Raw genomic sequence first — 19,972 nt, forward strand, 5'->3', positions numbered from 1 at the left:
TTTTATGTGACATTTTCAGTGGATGACTTTCAGTATATTTAAAGCAGATTATTAGTGCTACACTTAATAAGTAAAGGATCTGAATAAATCCTATTCCACCACTGACGCAGGCACACACACACAGACACATGAACACACACACTGACTCACACACACACACAGCCGCCTCTTAGTAATTCATGTGTGTGAACAGCACTGTATGATCTGACAGCTTCAGCTAGTGGTCTGAAAATAGTGTACAACACTGCCACCCTCTGGTCTAAAGTGGGTCTAGTTCAGGCCTGAATACTGATGGTCATGCAGTTACACCAACAACTAACAAATTTAAGTTTGACAAATATCCTAATATGAGAATAGATTTTAACTTTCCAAAATTCATTTCTATTTCACGCAGGCCTTTCAAACAGAGCCATATTAACCCCCAATATCACCCTCTTACTGCCATGTTTGAGTAATATCACTTAGCCCCACACAGACATGATCATTTTAAACATTTTTGAAGTTGGGGGGAAAAATTGTAATTGGTTACAGATTACTAGTTACCCTGTAAGAATTGTAATAGCCTAAGTAATGTCACAAATAACTTTTTCAGAGTAGTGTAACTGACTGCATTTGATTCCTTTGAAATAATTTCCTAACAAATGTTTTCAATTGGGCAACAATGATGAAAATGTATGGCAATAGACTTTGCTAAAAAAAAAGTAAATAAATGAATAAAATGAAAATAATAAAAAAATAAAAGCAGGCGAAGGGAATGTAACAGAGTGAATATTATATTCTATTTTTTTTTTTTGTCAAAAAGAATATAGTTGGATGTAACCCCTTTGTAATCACCTACATTTTGATCAGTAATGGTATGATTAGGAACTGTAATTTAATTACTTTTTTTTTCTCAGTAACTGTAACTACTTACAATTACATTTATATAAGATAAGATAAGATAAGATAAGATAGTACTTTATTAATCCCAAACTGGGAAATTGTTACGTTACAGCAGCAAGCAATCAAACAGTATGTGGGCATTAGAATATAGAAATATAAAATATATACAAAATAAGTAGTACTACAATTTAAAATATACAAGAACTATATAGGAATAAAATAAAAATAAAGAATATCAAATTGCTGGAGTAAAAAGATCAAACTAATACACAACACAGTCAGAAGTGAGGTAGAGGTTGTAAAAATGTGCAAAATACTGTAATTTGATATATTGTAATTTGATTACTTTAACTTTAACTTTAACATTAAGGTACTCAGTTCTCTCTTTTTTTTTTAAGACGCTACAAGCTATTTTGGTGCTAGCACTGTGTTTGAATTTTTATTTCTTCAACAAATTAGGTTATTTATGATGAAGAAACTGTTATATTCCGGAGCAGAGAGCTCCTGAATGCACCCTTCCTCACTGCCGAAAAAACCGGAAGCCGTTAGCGGCACTTCCGGTTGCAAAGGAGTAAAGATGTCGCCGTCCTTATTTAATTTTGTCGAAGCTAAAGACAAATTTACGGTGAGAAATTGCAGAATTGCCTTTCTTTCCTAAAACACGTGTTATTTAATACTGTTTGCCGCAATTCTCATTATAACAAGATATCAGGGTCATTACTTTAAGTTACTGCTTATTCTTACTCTGTTAGCGGGTAGCAGGTAGCTAATGCTAACTTAGCTAAGCTAACAAAACGCTATCTAACGATGCTATTTCTTCTCATTAATGTTTCCTCCCTCCCTCTCACACACCTACAGGCGTCTGCCAGACATGCTCTGCTTGGGAAAAACGTCAAACCTTTGATTAACACTTTCAACCAGTTCCCTGGGAAGTAAGTAACGTTCATTTATCATCTGCACAAGTTACGAATAAACATCAACGTACAAATATTAGTTTAGTAAATCATGAGATGTGTGTTGACTGAACTCCCTCGTGTGTTACAGTGAGACAGAAAAGAAAACCACACTCGACCAGGCTCTGAGGGGTGTCCTTGGTGATCAGATTGTTAGTAATTTAACCTCTTAACTTAATTCATTGAACCTCGTTAAATGATCAGGCTCAATATGAAAACCTGACATTGGTGTGTTTTGTCTGCAGGTTGAGCAGAAGGCCAGCTGTGATGAATACTTGTCTCTCATCTATCTGAGTATTGATGCGGTCACAGAAGGTAATTCAATCTTCATACTGTTTGACTTGTAGGAAAGACAACAGTGACTCAAGGAATATTTCTTTCTGTCACACCCACATTAGGTTAGATGGCACATGTGTGTTGTATCGCCCTGATAATACTAGACTGTAAGTAGTTGACCCTCAAAGAAAGACATCAAATACTAAGCACCTTCCTAAATGATAGAACAACACTGTAGGGTGCCCAGTAGCTCAGTGGGAAGAGCAGGTGCCCCATGTGCAAAGGCAGTGTCTTTTCTGTAGCGGGTGTGGGTTCGATTCCAGTCCACAGCCACATACTGTATGTCATCCCCTCTCTTACCCCCTTCCATGCCGAACCTTTGCTATTCACTAAAGGCATAAAAGCCCAAAAACATAGTGCTTTAAACACACCCGAATTGAGACATTAAAAGCTGCACATATTTTAAGGACTGAGTCGTAGTTCTTCTTGTTAAGGCCTTACTGGTTTCATCTAAAGGTAATGAGTTTTTAAGTCCTTATATATCCACATTTTCGCACTAGATTTAATTTCTAAGGACAAAACCCAAGTTAAAATATCTATTCATCTCACACAAAGCTTATGACTTGTGATCAAGCCTGTGCTGTTTTGTTTTACCCTCTCCATGTAGGTATCTGCTCTGCTACAACTCCTTTCCTGCTGCTGGGAGATGTACTGGACTGTCTTCCTCTCGACCAATGTGACAGAATATTCTCCTTTGTGGAGGAGAATGTTTCCACCTGGAAATCGGTAAATAATCTACAACCTTTAATTTTCCAGCATAATATTGATCATACAATCACCGTGTCTGTACTCTCCTTTTTCCCAGAACTCTTTTTACACTGCCGGGAAGAACTACTTGTTGAGGATGTGTAATGGTAAGGATAGTTTTTCGTCTTGTTGTTGAACAGAAATGTTTTGATTTTTAAAATGGGAAGCTGTCTGTAACACACCTCTCAATCTGTGTAGATCTTCTAAGGAGGCTGTCCAAATCCCAGAATACTGTTTTCTGTGGTCGGATCCAGCTTTTCCTGGCACGTCTCTTCCCTCTGTCTGAAAAATCAGGTAAACCCAGTTTTTGTGTCTGTTGTCTTTGACGTAAAAGTGAAACAAGACAGCATCAACACCTCATGGATGTTATGTATGATTGTTTATGATATGTGGCCACCATCTTCTGACCTTCTCCGTTTGTACTTTTTTTAAATGCTGCCAATTGTGCTGATTCCAGGTCTCAATCTGCAGAGCCAGTTTAATCTGGACAACGTAACAGTGTTCAACAAAAATGAACAAGAGAGCACGCTCGGCCAGAAGGTAAAGTGTTGACACCTGATGATGACTCTGATCATTTTGAATTTAATCTCAAAATCTTAATCTTATCTCATGGTTCCATGTTTGTAGCACACAGAAGAAAAGGAAGAAGGCATGGAGGTTGAGGAAGGAGAAATGGGAGAGGATGATGCTCCTGCACAGTGGTGAGTAATGGTCGTCCGCTGAAATACACAGCAAAGCTAAATACATATATAAATCACACTTTTGCCTTTTCCTGTGTTAAAGTTTGTGAAAACTGAGTCAAATTTTATTTTCAGCTCCATTCCAATTGACTACAACTTGTACAGAAAGTTCTGGACGCTGCAGGACTACTTCAGAAACCCTGTGCAGTGTTACGATAAATTCTCCTGGATGACATTTCTCAAGGTAACGCACCTGACCACAACAGTAGAGAGAATTTTGTTTGTTAGATCACATTACATACAATAGTAGATGCTTGAAACAATGACTCACTGCTGGTGTGAATTTCTCTTTGTGCAGTTCTCAGATGAGACGTTGGCAGTGTTCAAGAGCTACAAGTTGGATGACATGCAGGCCTCTAAGAGAAAGCTGGAGGAGCTGAGAGCATCTGGAGGAGAACACGTCTACTTTGCCAAGTTTCTCACAAGTGAGAAGGTGAGAAAACTCTTTGATCCTGAGAATACACAATTGTCTGTCCACAGACCTTGTTGTGAGCAGTTTTATGTTAGGAACTATTTTCTTTCTACTGAACTGCACTCACCAACTGTATCACTGCACTCATGTGCGACACTGCTAGCTTGTGGAGGTTAGTTTACAGCTAACAGAGACTGCTTGCTCACCTGTCATGTCTGAGCTAGCTAGCATTACAGCCTAGCCGAAGATGCCACTATTAAAGTTTATACAGTACAGGCCAAAAGTTTGGACACACCTTTTCATTCAATGCGTTTTCTTTATTTTCATGACTATTTACATTGTAGATTCTCACTGAAGGCATCAAAACTATGAATGAACACATGTGGAGTTATGTACTTAACAAAAAAAGGTGAAATAACTGAAAACATGTTTTATATTCTAGTTTCTTCAAAATAGCCACCCTTTGCTCTGATTACTGCTTTGCACACTCTTGGCATTCTCTCCATGAGCTTCAAGAGGTAGTCACCTGAAATGGTTTTCCAACAGTCTTGAAGGAGTTCCCAGAGGTGTTTAGCACTTGTTGGCCCCTTTGCCTTCACTCTGCGGTCCAGCTCACCCCAAACCATCTCGATTGGGTTCAGGTCCGGTGACTGTGGAGGCCAGGTCATCTGCCGCAGCACTCCATCACTCTCCTTCTTGGTCAAATAGCCCTTACACAGCCTGGAGGTGTGTTTGGGGTCATTGTCCTGTTGAAAAATAAATGATCGTCCAACTAAACGCAAACCGGATGGGATGGCATGTCGCTGCAGGATGCTGTGGTAGCCATGCTGGTTCAGTGTGCCTTCAATTTTGAATAAATCCCCAACAGTGTCACCAGCAAAACACCCCCACACCATCACACCTCCTCCTCCATGCTTCACAGTGGGAACCAGGCATGTGGAATCCATCCGTTCACCTTTTCTGCGTCTCACAAAGACACGGCGGTTGGAACCAAAGATCTCAAATTTGGACTCATCAGACCAAAGCACAGATTTCCACTGGTCTAATGTCCATTCCTTGTGTTTCTTGGCCCAAACAAATCTCTTCTGCTTGTTGCCTCTCCTTAGCAGTGGTTTCCTAGCAGCTATTTGACCATGAAGGCCTGATTGGCGCAGTCTCCTCTTAACAGTTGTTCTAGAGATGGGTCTGCTGCTAGAACTCTGTGTGGCATTCATCTGGTCTCTGATCTGAGCTGCTGTTAACTTGCGATTTCTGAGGCTGGTGACTCGGATGAACTTATCCTCAGAAGCAGAGGTGACTCTTGGTCTTCCTTTCCTGGGTCGGTCCTCATGTGTGCCAGTTTCGTTGTAGCGCTTGATGGTTTTTGCGACTCCACTTGGGGACACATTTAAAGTTTTTGCAATTTTCATTCATTCATAGTTCATTCATAGTTTTGATGCCTTCAGTGAGAATCTACAATGTAAATAGTCATGAAAATAAAGAAAACGCATTGAATGAGAAGGTGTGTCCAAACTTTTGGCCTGTACTGTGTCTTGCGTTGTCTGTCAGTAGATACACGGTTCCTTCTGCGCAGTGATACAGTTGGTGGGTGTGGTTCAGTAGAAATAAACAGTTCCTACATTAAATTGCTCACAAAAAGATCCGTGGATTATCTCGAGTCTTTGGGTTATGATTTCTGGAAAGAGACATTGCTGTTGAGTTTTCAAATGTATTTTTAAATATACTTAAGATGCTTTATTTCTGTAGAATTAGAACTTAACAGTATGTCCATACCTTATTGAACTAATGTGTTCTTAAATGTATTTTTGTGCTGATTGCATCTGTGTTGAATACGTTCATTTGTATTTATGCGATCATATGGTTCGGACATCACCTCACTTGTATTTTTTTGCTCTTTATCTCCAGCTGATGGACCTGCAGCTCAGCGACAGCAACTTCAGGCGGCACATTCTGCTGCAGTACCTCATCCTCTTCCAGTACCTGAAGGGTCAGGTCAAGTTCAAAAGGTGAAGCATGTCTCTGCTCTGAACACGCAGAACAGTTTTCATGCAGAACTTTCAGTTGTGTGACAAAAAACTGTCATCAGTTGTTGGTGTGTAATATTTTGTTACGCCTCTGTCCTCGCACAGCTCCAGCTGTGTCCTGAATGATGACCAGACCACGTGGATTGAAGAGACAACTAAACTGGTTTATCAGGTCAGTCCTAAATCACGCTGACGCACTGTATCTTATAATTGGCATGGTGTCCAGAGAGAAAAGAAAGTAAACGTGCAGTAACCTTTGACTGTTCTCTTGCAGCTGCTGAGAGAGATCCCTCCTGATGGAGACAAGTTTGCCAACATGGTTGAGGTAAGCCATGCTTTAGGAATACTGTTATCAAATATTAAATAAGCTGTGTCTGTACATACATTCAGTCAAGGTCTCCATACATTAGTGACACTAGACATGTTTCATCTCTGACAGCATATCCTCAGCACAGAGGAGAACTGGAATGGCTGGAAAAACGAGGGATGCCCGAGCTTTGTGAAAGAAAGGTACAGCAGCCAAGTCTTACAGCATAATCATGGCAGATAATTATTTTAATTTGATTGATTTATATGTTGATAAGTCCATTTCAACAACAAAAGAGTGTGACTGATGTGTGAGCTTCAACTGGCATGCTAAAATGACACTTGGTCCCACTTGTTTTCCTTATTTAACAGGACAGTAGATGACAAACCCAAGAGACCCACCAGGAAGAGACAAGCTCCAGAAGACTTCCTTGGAAAAGGGCCAGACCGCAAGATATTCATGGGAAAGTATGTGATGTAACGCATAAATCATGATTAAAAAACATAAATTAAATCTCAGGTTTGAACCCTGTTATAGTGAGTATACAACAGTTAGATCCGACCAGGCAATCTGACTATATACACGGTGTCATTACAAAGGAGTTTACTGACATGGATGGTTGTTTTTCAGTTATTAGTCAGACCCCATGTATTTCCATGGAAACAGTGATAAGACGAGCAAGAAGTGTTTTATTTTTTGTGCAAATTGCCCCACAATAGAAATACATTTTGATTATATCTTTGATTTTGTTGGTAACTAGTCTCGCTCACCAGACCTTTCTCAAGAAAAGAAAGGTCTGGCTGGGCCGACTCTCACTTTAAGATTGGAGGAAAAAACGCCCCGGCTGCTTGTATTTCTTTCAGCCAATCACAATCGTTCTGGGTGGTGCCACAGCAACGGTGCGCTTGCAAAAATATTGCCGGGGGGAAACAGGTTTTGGTGTAACACGCCCACAAAAATATCGCCTACAGGACGCGAACCATGGCAGAAAAATGGCTACATCCCCGCAAGATCAAACACTGCAAAAGTTAGTAAAAGATGTGTTTAAAACGGTTGAAAACTGCTACACAACCGGAGGTGGTAGGGCAGGACTTCAGCAGGTGGCTTGTTCCGCCCAATGAGAGGCTGATCTATGCAGTGAACTTCCGCCCACTCAGACTAGCTGGTAACTGTTGTATATTCCCAATATTATACCCGAGGATGAGCTTTACTGTCATTGTTGGCACGATAGTGATGCAGCAGAACCGAGATGCTTGAAACATATTACTTTAGCGTTCATCCTGTTAAAATACTCAGTGCAGGTCATGTGTTTCTCTGCAATATGTGGATACAAAAACAGATACCTCTACGACCATGCCTGAAGCAAAAGCGGAAAGAAGTTTAATTCCCTATTTAACACTCTTGTTTGTTTTGTTAGTGATGAGTTGACCCGGCTGTGGAACCTGAACTCTGACAACATGGAGGCCTGCAAGTCAGACAGCAGGTCAGTGGTTCGAGCAGCTCCCATCTACTGTCACATCTGCCTTTTTGTTTATAACAGTAAACAGGTTACTTTGTTTGTATATTTTTTTTGTTTTACATCTAATGTGTGTCATTCAGGGAGTTCATGCCATCACTGGACGAATTCTTTGCGGAGGCCATTGAACAGGCTGACCCTGCTAACATGGTGGAGGAAGAATACAAGTAAGTTTGCACAGTGACATGTCAGGGTGACAGCACTCTCGTTTTAGTGTTGTCCATCCTTTTTCCAACCAACTTAAGATTATCCTGGCTGTCTTTCCATGGGAGCCGTGCACGCCACAGTCCAGCTCTGGGTCTAAAAGTTTGCTTTCACTCACCTCTGCAGCAGCTTCTCCTTTAAGCCACCAATCTGGTCTTATCATGTCTGATTGATTCAACCAGAAACTGATCGACTAATCACTTCTTCACCCTGCAACTCAATGAACTGCTGCTGCGGGGGAAAAAGCTGCGTTCTGTCCGGCAGTGTACTCCCTACTCTGCTCCCTGTTCAGGGAAGGTCAGTTAAGGGAACTTCCCTTGACAAAATTCCTCCATTTGGAACACCCTGCAATGTTCCCATCGCAGACATCACTTCCTCTGTGTGTTTCCCTGGTAACATAAACACCTTGGATACCTGTTCCTGCTGCTGTGGAAATATTAGACTCCTGAGATACAACCTCAATTCCAAAAAAAAGTGCTTTGCTGTGTAAAAAGTAAATAAAAACAAAATATATTCAGTTCAACAGCACAAAGACAAGATATTTAACGATCAAACTGATGAACTTTATCGTTTTGTTTTTTTTTGGTGAGCTGCTGTTCAGTTCTTACCTACACAGTTCACAGTTCCCTTTGAACTGATCACCGTTTGTTCCCTGTGGTTTGAAATCCTACTAATCCTCCTAATACCCTGTGCAGTCCACTTTGCAGTGATCTACTAGTTCATAGGGATGCACCCAAAGTCATGAAGGGACACAGAATGATCACAAAAGGACCCACAAACACACACAAAGAACCTGACAGTTTGCTGATGTACCCAAAACTTTTGAAAGTCACTTTATAAGAACAAAGTCCTTTTTTAAAAGTGTGAAAGAGCTTCTCCCCCAAAGGAGCATTACTGGCCTCAATCCCAGTTTTCCTCTCAGTACGTGTTTGTGTGACTCTTCTGTTTCTTCTTGTAAATAAATGCAGGGTTGTGCGGAACCCAAACTACGGCTGGCGCGCGCTGAGGCTGCTGTCCAGGAGAAGTCCTCACTTCTTTCAACCAACCAACCAGAAGTTCAAGAGTCTGGCAGACTACCTGGACAGCATGGTCAGCAAACTGGCCAAAGAACTGCCGGTGAGGATTTTTTTCTTTTACTTTAAAAAAAAAAACAACTGTATTCATCATTTAAAATGGCCACAAATCTGTTGACAAACACTGATATTGTGATTCTCATTGCAACATACAGAAGGATATTCCCTCTGAAGAGATCAAGACAGGAGAGGAGGACGATGACGATAACGGAGACAATCTGCTCAAAGACAGTAATGACAGTGAGTTTGAACACGATATCTTTTTGTTTAGGGTTATATCCACAATGTAGCCAACCAATATCAGCCTTTTCCCCTTCTTTCATATCCATCTCTTTTAAACACAAAGATTAATTTAATTCAGGAGAAGCGTGAATTCACTTAAATGCCCATTGTGCACGATTTAGGAGGCTATATTGGCAGAAATATCATATAATAAGTGTGTTTTCTTTAGTGTATAATCATTGGAATATAAGAGTCATTGTGTGTTTGTTACCTTAGAGTGAGCCGTTTATATCTACACTGGCTCTAGATCCTTTCGCGTCTGTCACTGTAGTAAGAAGCTCCCCTTCGTGATGAGAGGGTCAGAAAGACACTGACTTCTTTTCTCAATCAGTTATTTATTTGTCACATGGAAATTAAACAAGGAACAACTCCAGTGAAATGTGAACCCATCAGCTCCTTTAATTTTTGCACTGTTAACCAGTCCTTTTTGAATCTTCTTACATTGTCACTGCTGTGTTGTAATTGTCCATGTGTCTGGATGCTTCTGGTATTCCACGGTGTCTGGTTGTGGAATGATTTAACCGTCCACACATCCTGACTTTAACAAGACGTCTGCAGGGTTGCTCCTCCTGAACACGGCAGCACCACACTGCAGCCACCTTTAACAGAGATCCACAGCAGGACCAGCCAGGAGTGCACATTTCCCACTGTCACACCAGTCCTTATTCACCGTAAAGCACGTTTCAGGTGGTTGCATTCTGCAGTCCCCCTACACGCTACTAAATCTTGCTTGCTGTTATTTTTTTGGAGCGTTTATTTACATCTTAGACACATCAAATTCACTTGAAATTTATCAGACCTTTTGTTTACCCTTTCCCTTGTTTGACCTCTGTATTATTTTAAGCCCGTTTCGATGATGAAATCACCTCATCCTCCACACATCTATTTTCCACCCTTCTGAGATCAAGTCTATTTTTACCCTCCCTATTGTCTTCCTTCCAGGTCCGAGCATACAAAGCAAGATGGTGACAAACCAGCAGATGGATGACATTGCAGCCAAACTGGGAGCGCAGTGGAAGACATTAGCGTCCCACTTGGAGATGAAGGCAGCGGAGTTGCGCGAGATCGAAACAGACAGCGAAGACGTCGACATGCAGGCCAAACTGCTGCTCGTAGCCTGGCAGGACAGAGAGGGCACACAAGCTACTGTGGAGAGCCTGGTCACGGCGCTTAACGCTGCAGGATTCTCCCAGATTGCAGACAGCCTCAGTGAGGCTTAAGGTAGAGCGTTTGTTTAGTGAATAATCAGTACCTCCATTATTGTTGCAGCGTTCTTTTTCATACCAAAAACAATAACATTTTTGTATGTAGTTTAGGTTGAAACTCAAGTTTTTCACTGTAAAAAATCTAATAAATGTTTTTTTTCTAATAAAACATTTGTCACACTCATTAAGATCCCACGCTCACATTAAAGACACTCACAGTTTGGTATAACAGTTTATTTTCACCACCTATGAAAAGCAATCAGTCAATAACTTATTACAGATTGTTGATGGTTAGGTCTTACACATTGTGGCAGGGTGTTTAGGAGACCTGCGAGGAGAAACAAAGTGAAGCATAGCATTTTAAGGGTGGAGATGTCAAAGTCTGAAATCAGTGTCAGCAAAGAACAAATGTCCAAGGCTTGTCAAAATCACCACAGTTGAATCTCAAGTCTTTGACCGCACCACAGTTCATCACAAGGTCAACCTGTTCTAAACCAGTTCCCCACACACTTCCCCCAAAAAAGCATTAGTGAAGATTTGGCAGAAAGAACCTCATCTGTCAATACATTTGAGAACAATTCCAGGAGATGATGCAAGCCAAGCACTTAAGAAAAGACCTGAGATTGAACCCGAGTTTCCCAGAGGGCCAACAGGTGAACAAGGGCAAGTCTTTACAGTGTTAGGTGAAAATCTCCATAATACATCTGAGAGGATACAAGCCAGAATGTCAAACAGCTCGGCTAGGCATTTTTGTACAAGTTGATTAAATGACTAAAGAGAAATATTTTGCTTTTATGATATGAGCACCTTATCAAAGGTTTTAAAAAATATACAATGTGTATAAAACATTTAATGAAACTGCAGAGCTAGACGTAAAACCCTCTTTCAAGGATCCAGTCCAGAGATTGCCTCCCGTCATATCTCCATTTTCAAAGCCCACTTTAGTTGAATATTTAACACCATTTGACAGAATTTGTTTTACAAGCATCCGTGTTGGTTACAAAAACAAAACAAAAAAAATTAAGGTAATCAAATCTTTAAAGACACCAGTTTTATTGCACATCTATGCAGACAGTGCTTGGAAATGGCATTTTGTACGTGTGTTGGATGTTGTCTTTGTCTTCTAGGAAATCTTCCACAGCTACTGTTCCTCTTCAAGTATTTCCAGCCGCCGGGGGCCGTACAGTAGAACGTAAGCTATATGCCAGTCCCCGCCACCAGACAGTCGCAGGATGTCCTCTGGAGACACCAGACTCACTTTGTCATCGTCAAACTTGACCCACTCATCTGACGGAGGCAGAGACCACAGGAAACATTAAGATCCTGAACATCTGTGTGCGCTTGGGATAAGGTTCCTGTCTGCCTTTTATGATTGTGACTGATCTGAGTTATGAGACGTACGTGCTGAATGTGCCGCGTTGTGAAACGACTGTGCTTACCTTCTTTCCTCTTGACCCATCCCACATAGTGACCTGATGAGCTGGAGCGGCCCTGGTGTGTCAGCACAGCCTGCAGGTCATAGTAGCCACTGTTGTTGGAGCCGAGGTCTGCGGGAGACGTAGCAGCATTTTACAATTTCTTCAACTTTGGTTAATAACTGACTGAAATACCAGACATTCTTTAAAAGGAAAAGAGACCCTCAAATGCAACTGCACTGCTGGATACTAAGTGTGGTGCTCAGGATAGTGGGTGAATGAAATTTAGTTTGTAAACCTTTAAAAATTTGACATTTAATTTTTATCTCTTAAGTGCAACACACAAGAAAATAGCTATCTGCCTTTTCAACAATATTTTTATTGTTCAATGCTGGAAATTTGTAGGAAATTGTTAAATCTAAATGAGAGCCTTTTTTTCTAATGTTTAAGACACCAATAGAGCAGTGCAGGAATGAGTCCAAAAACCCAGAAATGGCAAAGCATTTTTCAAGAAGAAGAAGATACACTTTACACATCCCTGAAGGGAAATTCAATTTCTTTTTCACTCTCTCATACAGGCCCGAAATACACACACACACACACATCCACAAACAGGAACTCTACATGCAATAAATGGAGAGATGTTGGAGCGATGGCTGCCTCTGACAGGTGCCCTGAGTGGTTGGGGGTTCAGTGCCTTGCTCAAGGAGGCAAACTGGCACCTCTTCAGCTACCAGTTCACGCTCCATATTTGGTCCAGACCGGGACTTGAACCGGCGACCCTCCAGTTGCCAACTCAAGTCCCTGTGGACTAGGGCTGCAACGATTAGTCGACTAATCAATGCCTAATCAACTATTAAAATAATCGGTGACTATTTTAGTAGTCGACTAAACGGTTTGAGTCATTGATGTCATAGATGACATCATTTTGGGGTTTGGGAGAGACAGACTGACATTTTTCAACATTTTTCGATAAAATGATTAGTCGACTACTCGAAGAAATAATCGACAGATTAGTCGACAATGAAAATAATCGTTAGTTGCAGCCCTACTGTGAACTGAGCTACTGCCGCCCCATTTTGTACTCTCTTCTAGAATTCAATGTTTTTTTTTAAACAAGTTTTTGGTTAGATGCCTGAAACTAACGTCTGTGGTTAACACAAGCCTGAGAGATGTTCACGTTTTGTTCAACACCACAAAACCTGTAGGTAAATTCCGCAGAAATTTAAAGCTTTTACGTGTTTTAAAAAAAGGCAGCTGCTAACAAGTGGCTGAATGAGACAACAGAGGTTGTTGGGGACATTAAACGTCATTACGCCTAACAAGCTTCGTGGTGGTGACGCTGAAGTCATGCGACCGTGGTGTAGTGTGTTTATAACCTAACATTAGCCTTTTACTTCTGGTGATAGCATTTATACTTAAAACTCAACGCGCTTTACTTGATGTTTCAGACAGCTGAACACACGTTCACCTTTTGCTGTTAATCCTATAAGCTGTATTTTTAGAATGGATAAGCCCATATTAATTATGATTTTTATTCTTAAGCATCCGACGGTCAATTTTTTTTTTAATGCCACACTATCTACGGGTAAAGGCACACATTTTCTCGCCATCCTAGAATTGTCTATATTTCCTCAAATGTATATTGTGATAAATACACTGCATGAAAAATTGTGAGATGTATTTACAGTATGTTTTTGGCAGTATTTTAGTGCGGATTCCCCCTTTAAAAATTGTACAGAAGGTGTCAGTGTTGTGTCCCAACATACCGTCAGGGAATGAGAAAGGCTCATATTTCACTTCTTTTGCTTTTGCGTCTGGCTTCTTCATCACCTGATGCAAAAAAAGGAAAGAGAACATTGGGAGACGCTGTGCAGAACTGGTAATGACACTGTGTGATAAGTTGAGTTTTTCTGCTACAAATCAAAGCATGAGAGGGAGCAAGACAATAAAAATGAGAGCTATAGATCAGACTAACCTTTTTCTGCTGCTTCTCTAGCTTCTTGTCCTCCATCTCCTTGAACTTTGACCTGATGGGCAGCATTTTCTCCTGGACCTCCGCAGTGCACAGCTCATAGACATCCAGCATGAGCGGGAACTTGACATCCTTTAAAAGCAGACAGTATGTTAGACTTTGCATTAAATGATTAATTATACTGAGCACATACAAAGATTATGGTGAATCATGACAAACCTTAAGGACTTTTGCATTAACAGACTCCTTCTCTTTGTAGAAAAATCTGACCATTTGAACAGTCAAGTAGGCAGGGAGACGGCTGAGTTTTGACTGGGACAAGAGAAAATTCATACATTCAAATTTGTAAATACAGCATTGGACGAGGCTACTTCTTTCAAATGCCCGAGAGAAATAACAGAAAACTTTAAAAAAAGCTTACGGATTTTATATACAGGGCATTTCTTTCCAAGGTTGGAGACATTTTTGTGATTTCTTCCTGCAGTCTCTGGAGAGGAAAAAGAAACAGAAGCATGATTTAATCCTCATCTTTCACTCGACAACTATCCAAGGATAGTTTTAAATAACCACGATACCCAAGGTGCTGCCTTGATAGACACAGTGAGACACTTCTCTCATGAAGAAAACACACACTCGTTTCAACAAATTTTAAAACATATTCAGTTGCTTTTTTTTTGGAGTCTGATACACACCAGCCTTAGTCCTGTTGCAAGGTATTTGACTTCTTGGTTGATGAAGCAACTGAGCTGGAGCTGGCTTTCTTTGCCCTTGATTGGCTCCTCCTCCTCAGACTCTGTGCATTTCATACTGGACGGGACAGTTAAGAAAAAGACCAGTGAAGTCACACAGCTGGGAGACCTTTGCTGGGTCTCACCTCACGACACACCACTCTTAATGACCAAAATGATTAGAGCAAAACCACACTGAATTAAAACATAATATGTAGAAGAATGCAATCAGCAAAAGGCACCCTGCAAGGATACGAAGTTTCGAACTCTACACCGAAATACTGATCGATTAAGTTCTTCTTTGTGGTGGCAGGGGCAGATCCACTCTCAGAATCGCTCTGAAGATATGAAGACAAAGAGCAAAAATTGAACAGATAACTTGTCAGTAAATCCCTTCCATGTCATCCTTTCATCATAAACCACAAGGTAAATAAAAACAGACTTTACCTCCATGGGAGTCTCGGGCTCTAGTGGCTCCAGCTTTTGCTGAAGCACTCTCATCATCTGCAGCCAGCACTCGTTGGCATCCTGAGAGAGAATACAATTAGCAAGCACTGAGACCGTGTTCTCATATTTTCATTCAGAGTTTATTATAAGAATGTAGGTACAAGATAGTAACTGTGATGACGAGCTGCTCTCACCTGCTGGAGGTACTGTCCCTGGTCCCCCTTCTCAGCAAACTGTGGGAAGGCCATGTGAAGAAACTGCAGCAGAATGATGGGTGGCAGGCTAGATGAGGTCTTGTCCATGGTCTCATACAAGTCACGAAGGGCTGAGGATGCAAAGATAATATTCATTTCAAATGTTCACGTTCATTTTATGTGCATTGGTAAGTTTAAGACATTAATATATGCCCGTGATTTCACTGGATTAATAATTCACTGTGTCTTATACCTGCTGTGATGTACTGTGATGGTGCATTCGCGCCTGAAGATCGCAGAGCACCTGAATACCTACAGGGAGAGAGACAATTTTAGCACCCATCAGGTTAGGAAAAACACTAAGTGAAAGACAAAATGCTGATTTGAAATAATGCATGGTGTAATGCAGACTACTTAAACACTGTGTCTCTTTATATTCAGTGTCTTAACCTTCTCGATATATTGTGAGACTCAGTAATAGAAGAAAACCCACCTTCTGAGTGCAGTTTTGAGCTCTGGCACAGAGCGCAGACACTGCACTGTGGCATTCATGTAACAGGTGTTGCCCAAGTTTGTCAGCCCACAAGGCAGCTCCATCTGACAATAACAAAGAGAGGGATACGGAAAATAAGGTAAAATCTAGTTTAAATGTTCGTGGATGTTTGTGCCTAACCACAGCTGTGTGGAAATTATGTGCAAAACTTTATTTTTTCCCACATTTTATGTTTTAATGTAAAGGACAAGTTTGAAATTCATCTTTAAAAAGGTATACAATGCACACTTGCCAGTGAAAGTTAAAGTAAAAGCCAACCCCAGATTCACTCTTGTTTGGCATTTCACCTTGCTGTTTCACTTTGCATTTTTCGTTGCTGTGAATCTCAGGTGCTTGCTTCTTATAGTCTAGCACCTAGTCAACACCTTTTTATAAAGCTGTGACCTCGCCTACGCTCTGTGGGGATACAAGAAATACAGGCAGAGTCTCTGCAGAAAAATACACTATTACTCACTTCTATTGGGTCGTAAGTGGTGACAGAGAGAGATTCATTTTGTACATGTCTATACTTAACATAGACGTTGTTTTAGGAAAAGCCTTCACAGTATCTTTAATTTACAGGCTTTATTACAGTATCCTGGAGTTTCCATTAGTGCTGAGTACTTTAAGTGTATGAAATAAAGGCATTTGTGTGAATTTAAAAGAAGAGTTGGCATCATCACAAAAAGTCACATCAGCTACTTTCTTTCCCTTCTTAAGTGAAATGAGACTGCAGACCAAACAGCAGCGCAGTATCAAGTGACACAGCAGTTTGTAGTTGATATACATTTAGTGTCCACTGCACAATTCCTCCTCTCCTCCTTATTTTTTATAACTGCGATAAATGCATGACAACAACAAAACACTTTGCTGACTGCAGCTTCATATGTTAAAGCACACTTCTGTCAGATCAACACAAACGCTGACCAGATGAAGCTTCTTATTCTAAAAAGCTGATCTCCCGAAAGGGGCACGTACAGTACATTCAGTTTATTATGTTCTCCACTTGGTAAACATCACAGCGAGGAAAACATGTTTAACTGGCCAAGTCTGTGCAGAAAACAGCAATCACCATATTTGATCTAGGCGCAGTGGTAATTTTCAGGCTTACTCACCGCTGAGGCCAGCTGCTCCTCAGTCATGTCCTCCACAAACATGGGCCGGACAGCAGGCTCCTCAGGCAGGGCTTCTGCTGAGCCCATCATCAGCAGAGTCATTCCCTACAAAAGAAATTCACTCACTTATTTGTTAGAATGCATATGCAGTAAAGCTCTACGAACGAAACAAACAAAATGCTTCGAAACACATCTTAAATACTCACATTTTTCAGTTTAATGTCGCCCCATTCATCATCCTGGAATAAAGATAAGACATTAGATAGGTTCCTAAAAATTGTTTAAGGATAAGGCTGCTGTTATTCTCTTACTGTCAAAAAAAAAATCACATTAAAAAGAACCTAACCAGGAGAAAAATATGTTCAATTATAAAAGAAGATTCTGACATGTCAAGGTCCTGTATTTCAGTGCAATAAGGGAAAAACTGATTAATAAATAAGATTGGTATCTGTGTAAAATACTTTTCACTGCCAGCAAGAAAGGGACTGCAAAGAACTGGTACAAATCTGAGCCTCTAAGCTTTAAACAATGGATGGACATAATCAAGGAGATCTTTATAATGGAAAAGATGACTTTTTCTCTGAGGTCTAGACGAGCAATATCCCTCAGAAAATGGGAGAAATGTGCTGTCTTTATTTCAGACGACATGGACGCAGCTTCACCGTGAATGTCTGTGCAGGATGAAAGGGCATTTCACACGTGGACTCATGAATAGTCAACCGTTGTGCCACCACACAGTGTTCTCTATGGTGTTTCTGTTTTGACTAAACATCTAAAAAATACTTTAAATTAGGGCCGCAACTAACGATTATTTTCTTTGTCGACTAATCTGTCGATTATTTCTTCGATTAGTCGACTAATCATTTTATTGAAAAATGTGTTAAAATGTTGAAAAATGTCGGTCTGTCTCTCCCAAACCCCAAAATTATGTCATCTAATGTCTTGTTTCGTACACACGACAAAGGGTTTTAGTTCACCGTCATGGGAGAGTGTGTAAAACTGCCAATATTTGAACATAAGAAGCTGCAATAAGAGTATTTTGGGGTACTTTTATAGTACTTTTCTATGAAAACCGATTAGTCGACTACTAAAATAGTCTGTGATTATTTTAATAGTCGATTAGTCATCGATTAGTCGACTAATCGTTGCAGCCCTACTTTAAATAAACAGTTAAAAAAGAACATAACCAACAATTTGTAAATATGCCTCTCAATACTTTATGAATTCCCTACCCTGGCTGTGGCATCAGCCCCAAACCCAACTGTCACATAGTTTAATGTAAAATAAAATTAGAAAATAAACAGCTCAGCAAACTCCTCTCACAGCTGGGCATTGTAGTTTTTAAGAAACACTACCCAAACAGGAGTAAGTAGTACATTTGCTGGGTACTATTTACAGCTGTGGATTGACACACATTTAGTGCTCTTCTGAATAATGACAAAGTTTTGGTCTTTTCATGGGGTTTGTTGACAACAAGAGAAATACAGAATATTAATATATAATCCTCTGACAAAAGAAAACCTGCTGGATTTTCCCATATGCACCCCAGGACCAGATATGCGACTGCTGTTCATATCAGTACCTTGAGAGTACCTCCTTTCACCATGACCTTCTGTCTGTCTGGCTGAACTCCTGTCAGTGCAAAGAGCTGAGCCTTGAACACCATGGGTGGTTCCTCAGTGTTCAGCTCCACTGCATCAAACTTCTCTTTGCCCCATTTCACATTTACTGAAAGAAAACAGAGGGACAGCACAGACCTACACGTCAGCCTCTCAGTGTGAGTGTTGGCAAACACCATAACTTTGTCAAACTGCTGCCATGTATGACACAGCATCTTGCTAGCAACAGTAGAGTGCTCCATGGAATCAGAGCTAGCCTTAGCGTTACAGCCTGAGTGACTACTGAGCTAGAAGCACAAAGTGAAAGCAGACATTACAGCTCCCAATTTAATGAACTACAACGACTGGTTGGCCATTTCAGGAAACCATATACCACCACTATCATGTTAAACCAGCAAACTCTCGTGCTGGAAGCTTTGTTGGTTTCTAAGAAGCCGCAACTGCAGTAAAGGGCTTACAAAGTGTACACTCATGATATGGCTAGCTTGATTAGCAAGGCTAGCTCTGCTACAAAAAAGGCGTCATTCTATATATTTTATACTGATAGAAAAATGAGACATGTATATGGCTTAAAGTGACAAGACTACAACTAAAGTGGTTAGGTTGTGCTGCGAAACAATGCCCTTAAATAACTAGTTAAACCACCTAACTTAACAGTCACCTAGCTAACCTAGCTATGTTAACATAGCTAGCAATTAGCAGCAGTGGCTGCTTTTTTGATTTGCGTCAGATGCCAGTTGGCGTAGTCGGCTTCACTCAACACATTCTGTAAACTCCACTGAAAAACAGTGACTCGGAAACAGTAGTGTAACACTGTTGTATGTTCTTGTGTCTCGACATATTGTTGACAGGCTGCCTACTACCGTTAGCATGCTAACTGCATACCATGCTAATGCTAGCTAAGTTAGCATGCTAAATGTAATTTACGTTACTGCATTACAACACGTGTAAGACGTTGTGTTTTTACATTATTTTTCAACTGCAATAAACACGCTGTATTAAAGTAGCAACATACCTGTAAACACCGGCATGTTTGGCAACCTTTTACTTCCTCAACTCTTTGTTTTTTCCTGTTTCAATCCACCGGGGCGCGAATGAAGAGTTGGCTAGTTCTCAGCCTGAACTTCATTCAAACAGAATGACGCTGCAACAACACGCTGAGAACTTATCGATGCGTGCTGACATCTGCTAGCCATCCTGCCGCAGGAGATCCGTGCACTGCACCCAGACTACACACCCAGATCTCCCAGGCACATTGATTACAGT

At 40.7% G+C, this 19,972-nt stretch overlaps 2 protein-coding genes across 2 annotated transcripts; one reads left to right on the plus strand and one right to left on the minus strand.

The window, feature by feature from the left end:
* The first annotated feature begins 1,408 nt into the window (after positions 1–1,408).
* On the plus strand, positions 1,409–10,850 carry thoc1 (THO complex 1). Its single transcript, XM_033651049.2, has 21 exons — positions 1,409–1,507; positions 1,741–1,814; positions 1,927–1,987; positions 2,081–2,150; positions 2,779–2,897; positions 2,977–3,025; positions 3,117–3,212; positions 3,376–3,458; positions 3,546–3,619; positions 3,734–3,842; positions 3,957–4,091; positions 5,976–6,076; positions 6,200–6,266; positions 6,369–6,419; positions 6,534–6,604; positions 6,773–6,868; positions 7,819–7,884; positions 8,001–8,084; positions 9,090–9,237; positions 9,350–9,434; positions 10,419–10,850. Exons 1-21 carry the CDS (start codon positions 1,460–1,462, stop codon positions 10,694–10,696), a joined length of 1,965 nt encoding a protein of 654 aa, XP_033506940.2. The 5' UTR covers positions 1,409–1,459; the 3' UTR covers positions 10,697–10,850.
* A 50-nt stretch (positions 10,851–10,900) lies between these two features.
* On the minus strand, positions 10,901–19,871 carry usp14 (ubiquitin specific peptidase 14 (tRNA-guanine transglycosylase)). Its single transcript, XM_033651055.2, has 16 exons — positions 19,722–19,871; positions 18,670–18,815; positions 17,294–17,326; positions 17,088–17,192; positions 15,934–16,037; positions 15,694–15,752; positions 15,441–15,571; positions 15,247–15,327; positions 15,055–15,137; positions 14,764–14,878; positions 14,493–14,558; positions 14,291–14,383; positions 14,075–14,203; positions 13,866–13,929; positions 12,121–12,228; positions 10,901–11,968 (listed from the first exon to the last, which is right to left on the minus strand). Exons 1-16 carry the CDS (start codon positions 19,735–19,737, stop codon positions 11,823–11,825), a joined length of 1,479 nt encoding a protein of 492 aa, XP_033506946.2. The 5' UTR covers positions 19,738–19,871; the 3' UTR covers positions 10,901–11,822.
* Positions 19,872–19,972: the final 101 nt, after the last annotated feature.

Source organism: Epinephelus lanceolatus, chromosome 12 (genome assembly GCF_041903045.1).
Source record: "Epinephelus lanceolatus isolate andai-2023 chromosome 12, ASM4190304v1, whole genome shotgun sequence".
Lineage (NCBI taxonomy): Eukaryota > Metazoa > Chordata > Actinopteri > Perciformes > Serranidae > Epinephelus > Epinephelus lanceolatus.

What these genes read in the sequence shown, in the direction of transcription:
- thoc1 (XM_033651049.2), top strand. Translation starts at nt 1,460, where the DNA reads ATGTCGCCGTCCTTATTTAATTTTGTCGAAGCTAAAGACAAATTTACG. An exon ending in TTCAACCAGTTCCCTGGGAA is followed by an intron (nt 1,815 to 1,926) that starts GTAAGTAACGTT and finishes CGTGTGTTACAG; the next exon opens with TGAGACAGAAAAGAAAACCA. An exon ending in CCCTCTGTCTGAAAAATCAG is followed by an intron (nt 3,213 to 3,375) that starts GTAAACCCAGTT and finishes TGCTGATTCCAG; the next exon opens with GTCTCAATCTGCAGAGCCAG.
- usp14 (XM_033651055.2), bottom strand. An exon ending in TGAAAGGAGGTACTCTCAAG is followed by an intron (nt 17,327 to 18,669) that starts GTACTGATATGA and finishes TCTTTATTCCAG; the next exon opens with GATGATGAATGGGGCGACAT. An exon ending in AGGAGCAGCTGGCCTCAGCG is followed by an intron (nt 16,038 to 17,087) that starts GTGAGTAAGCCT and finishes TGTTATTGTCAG; the next exon opens with ATGGAGCTGCCTTGTGGGCT.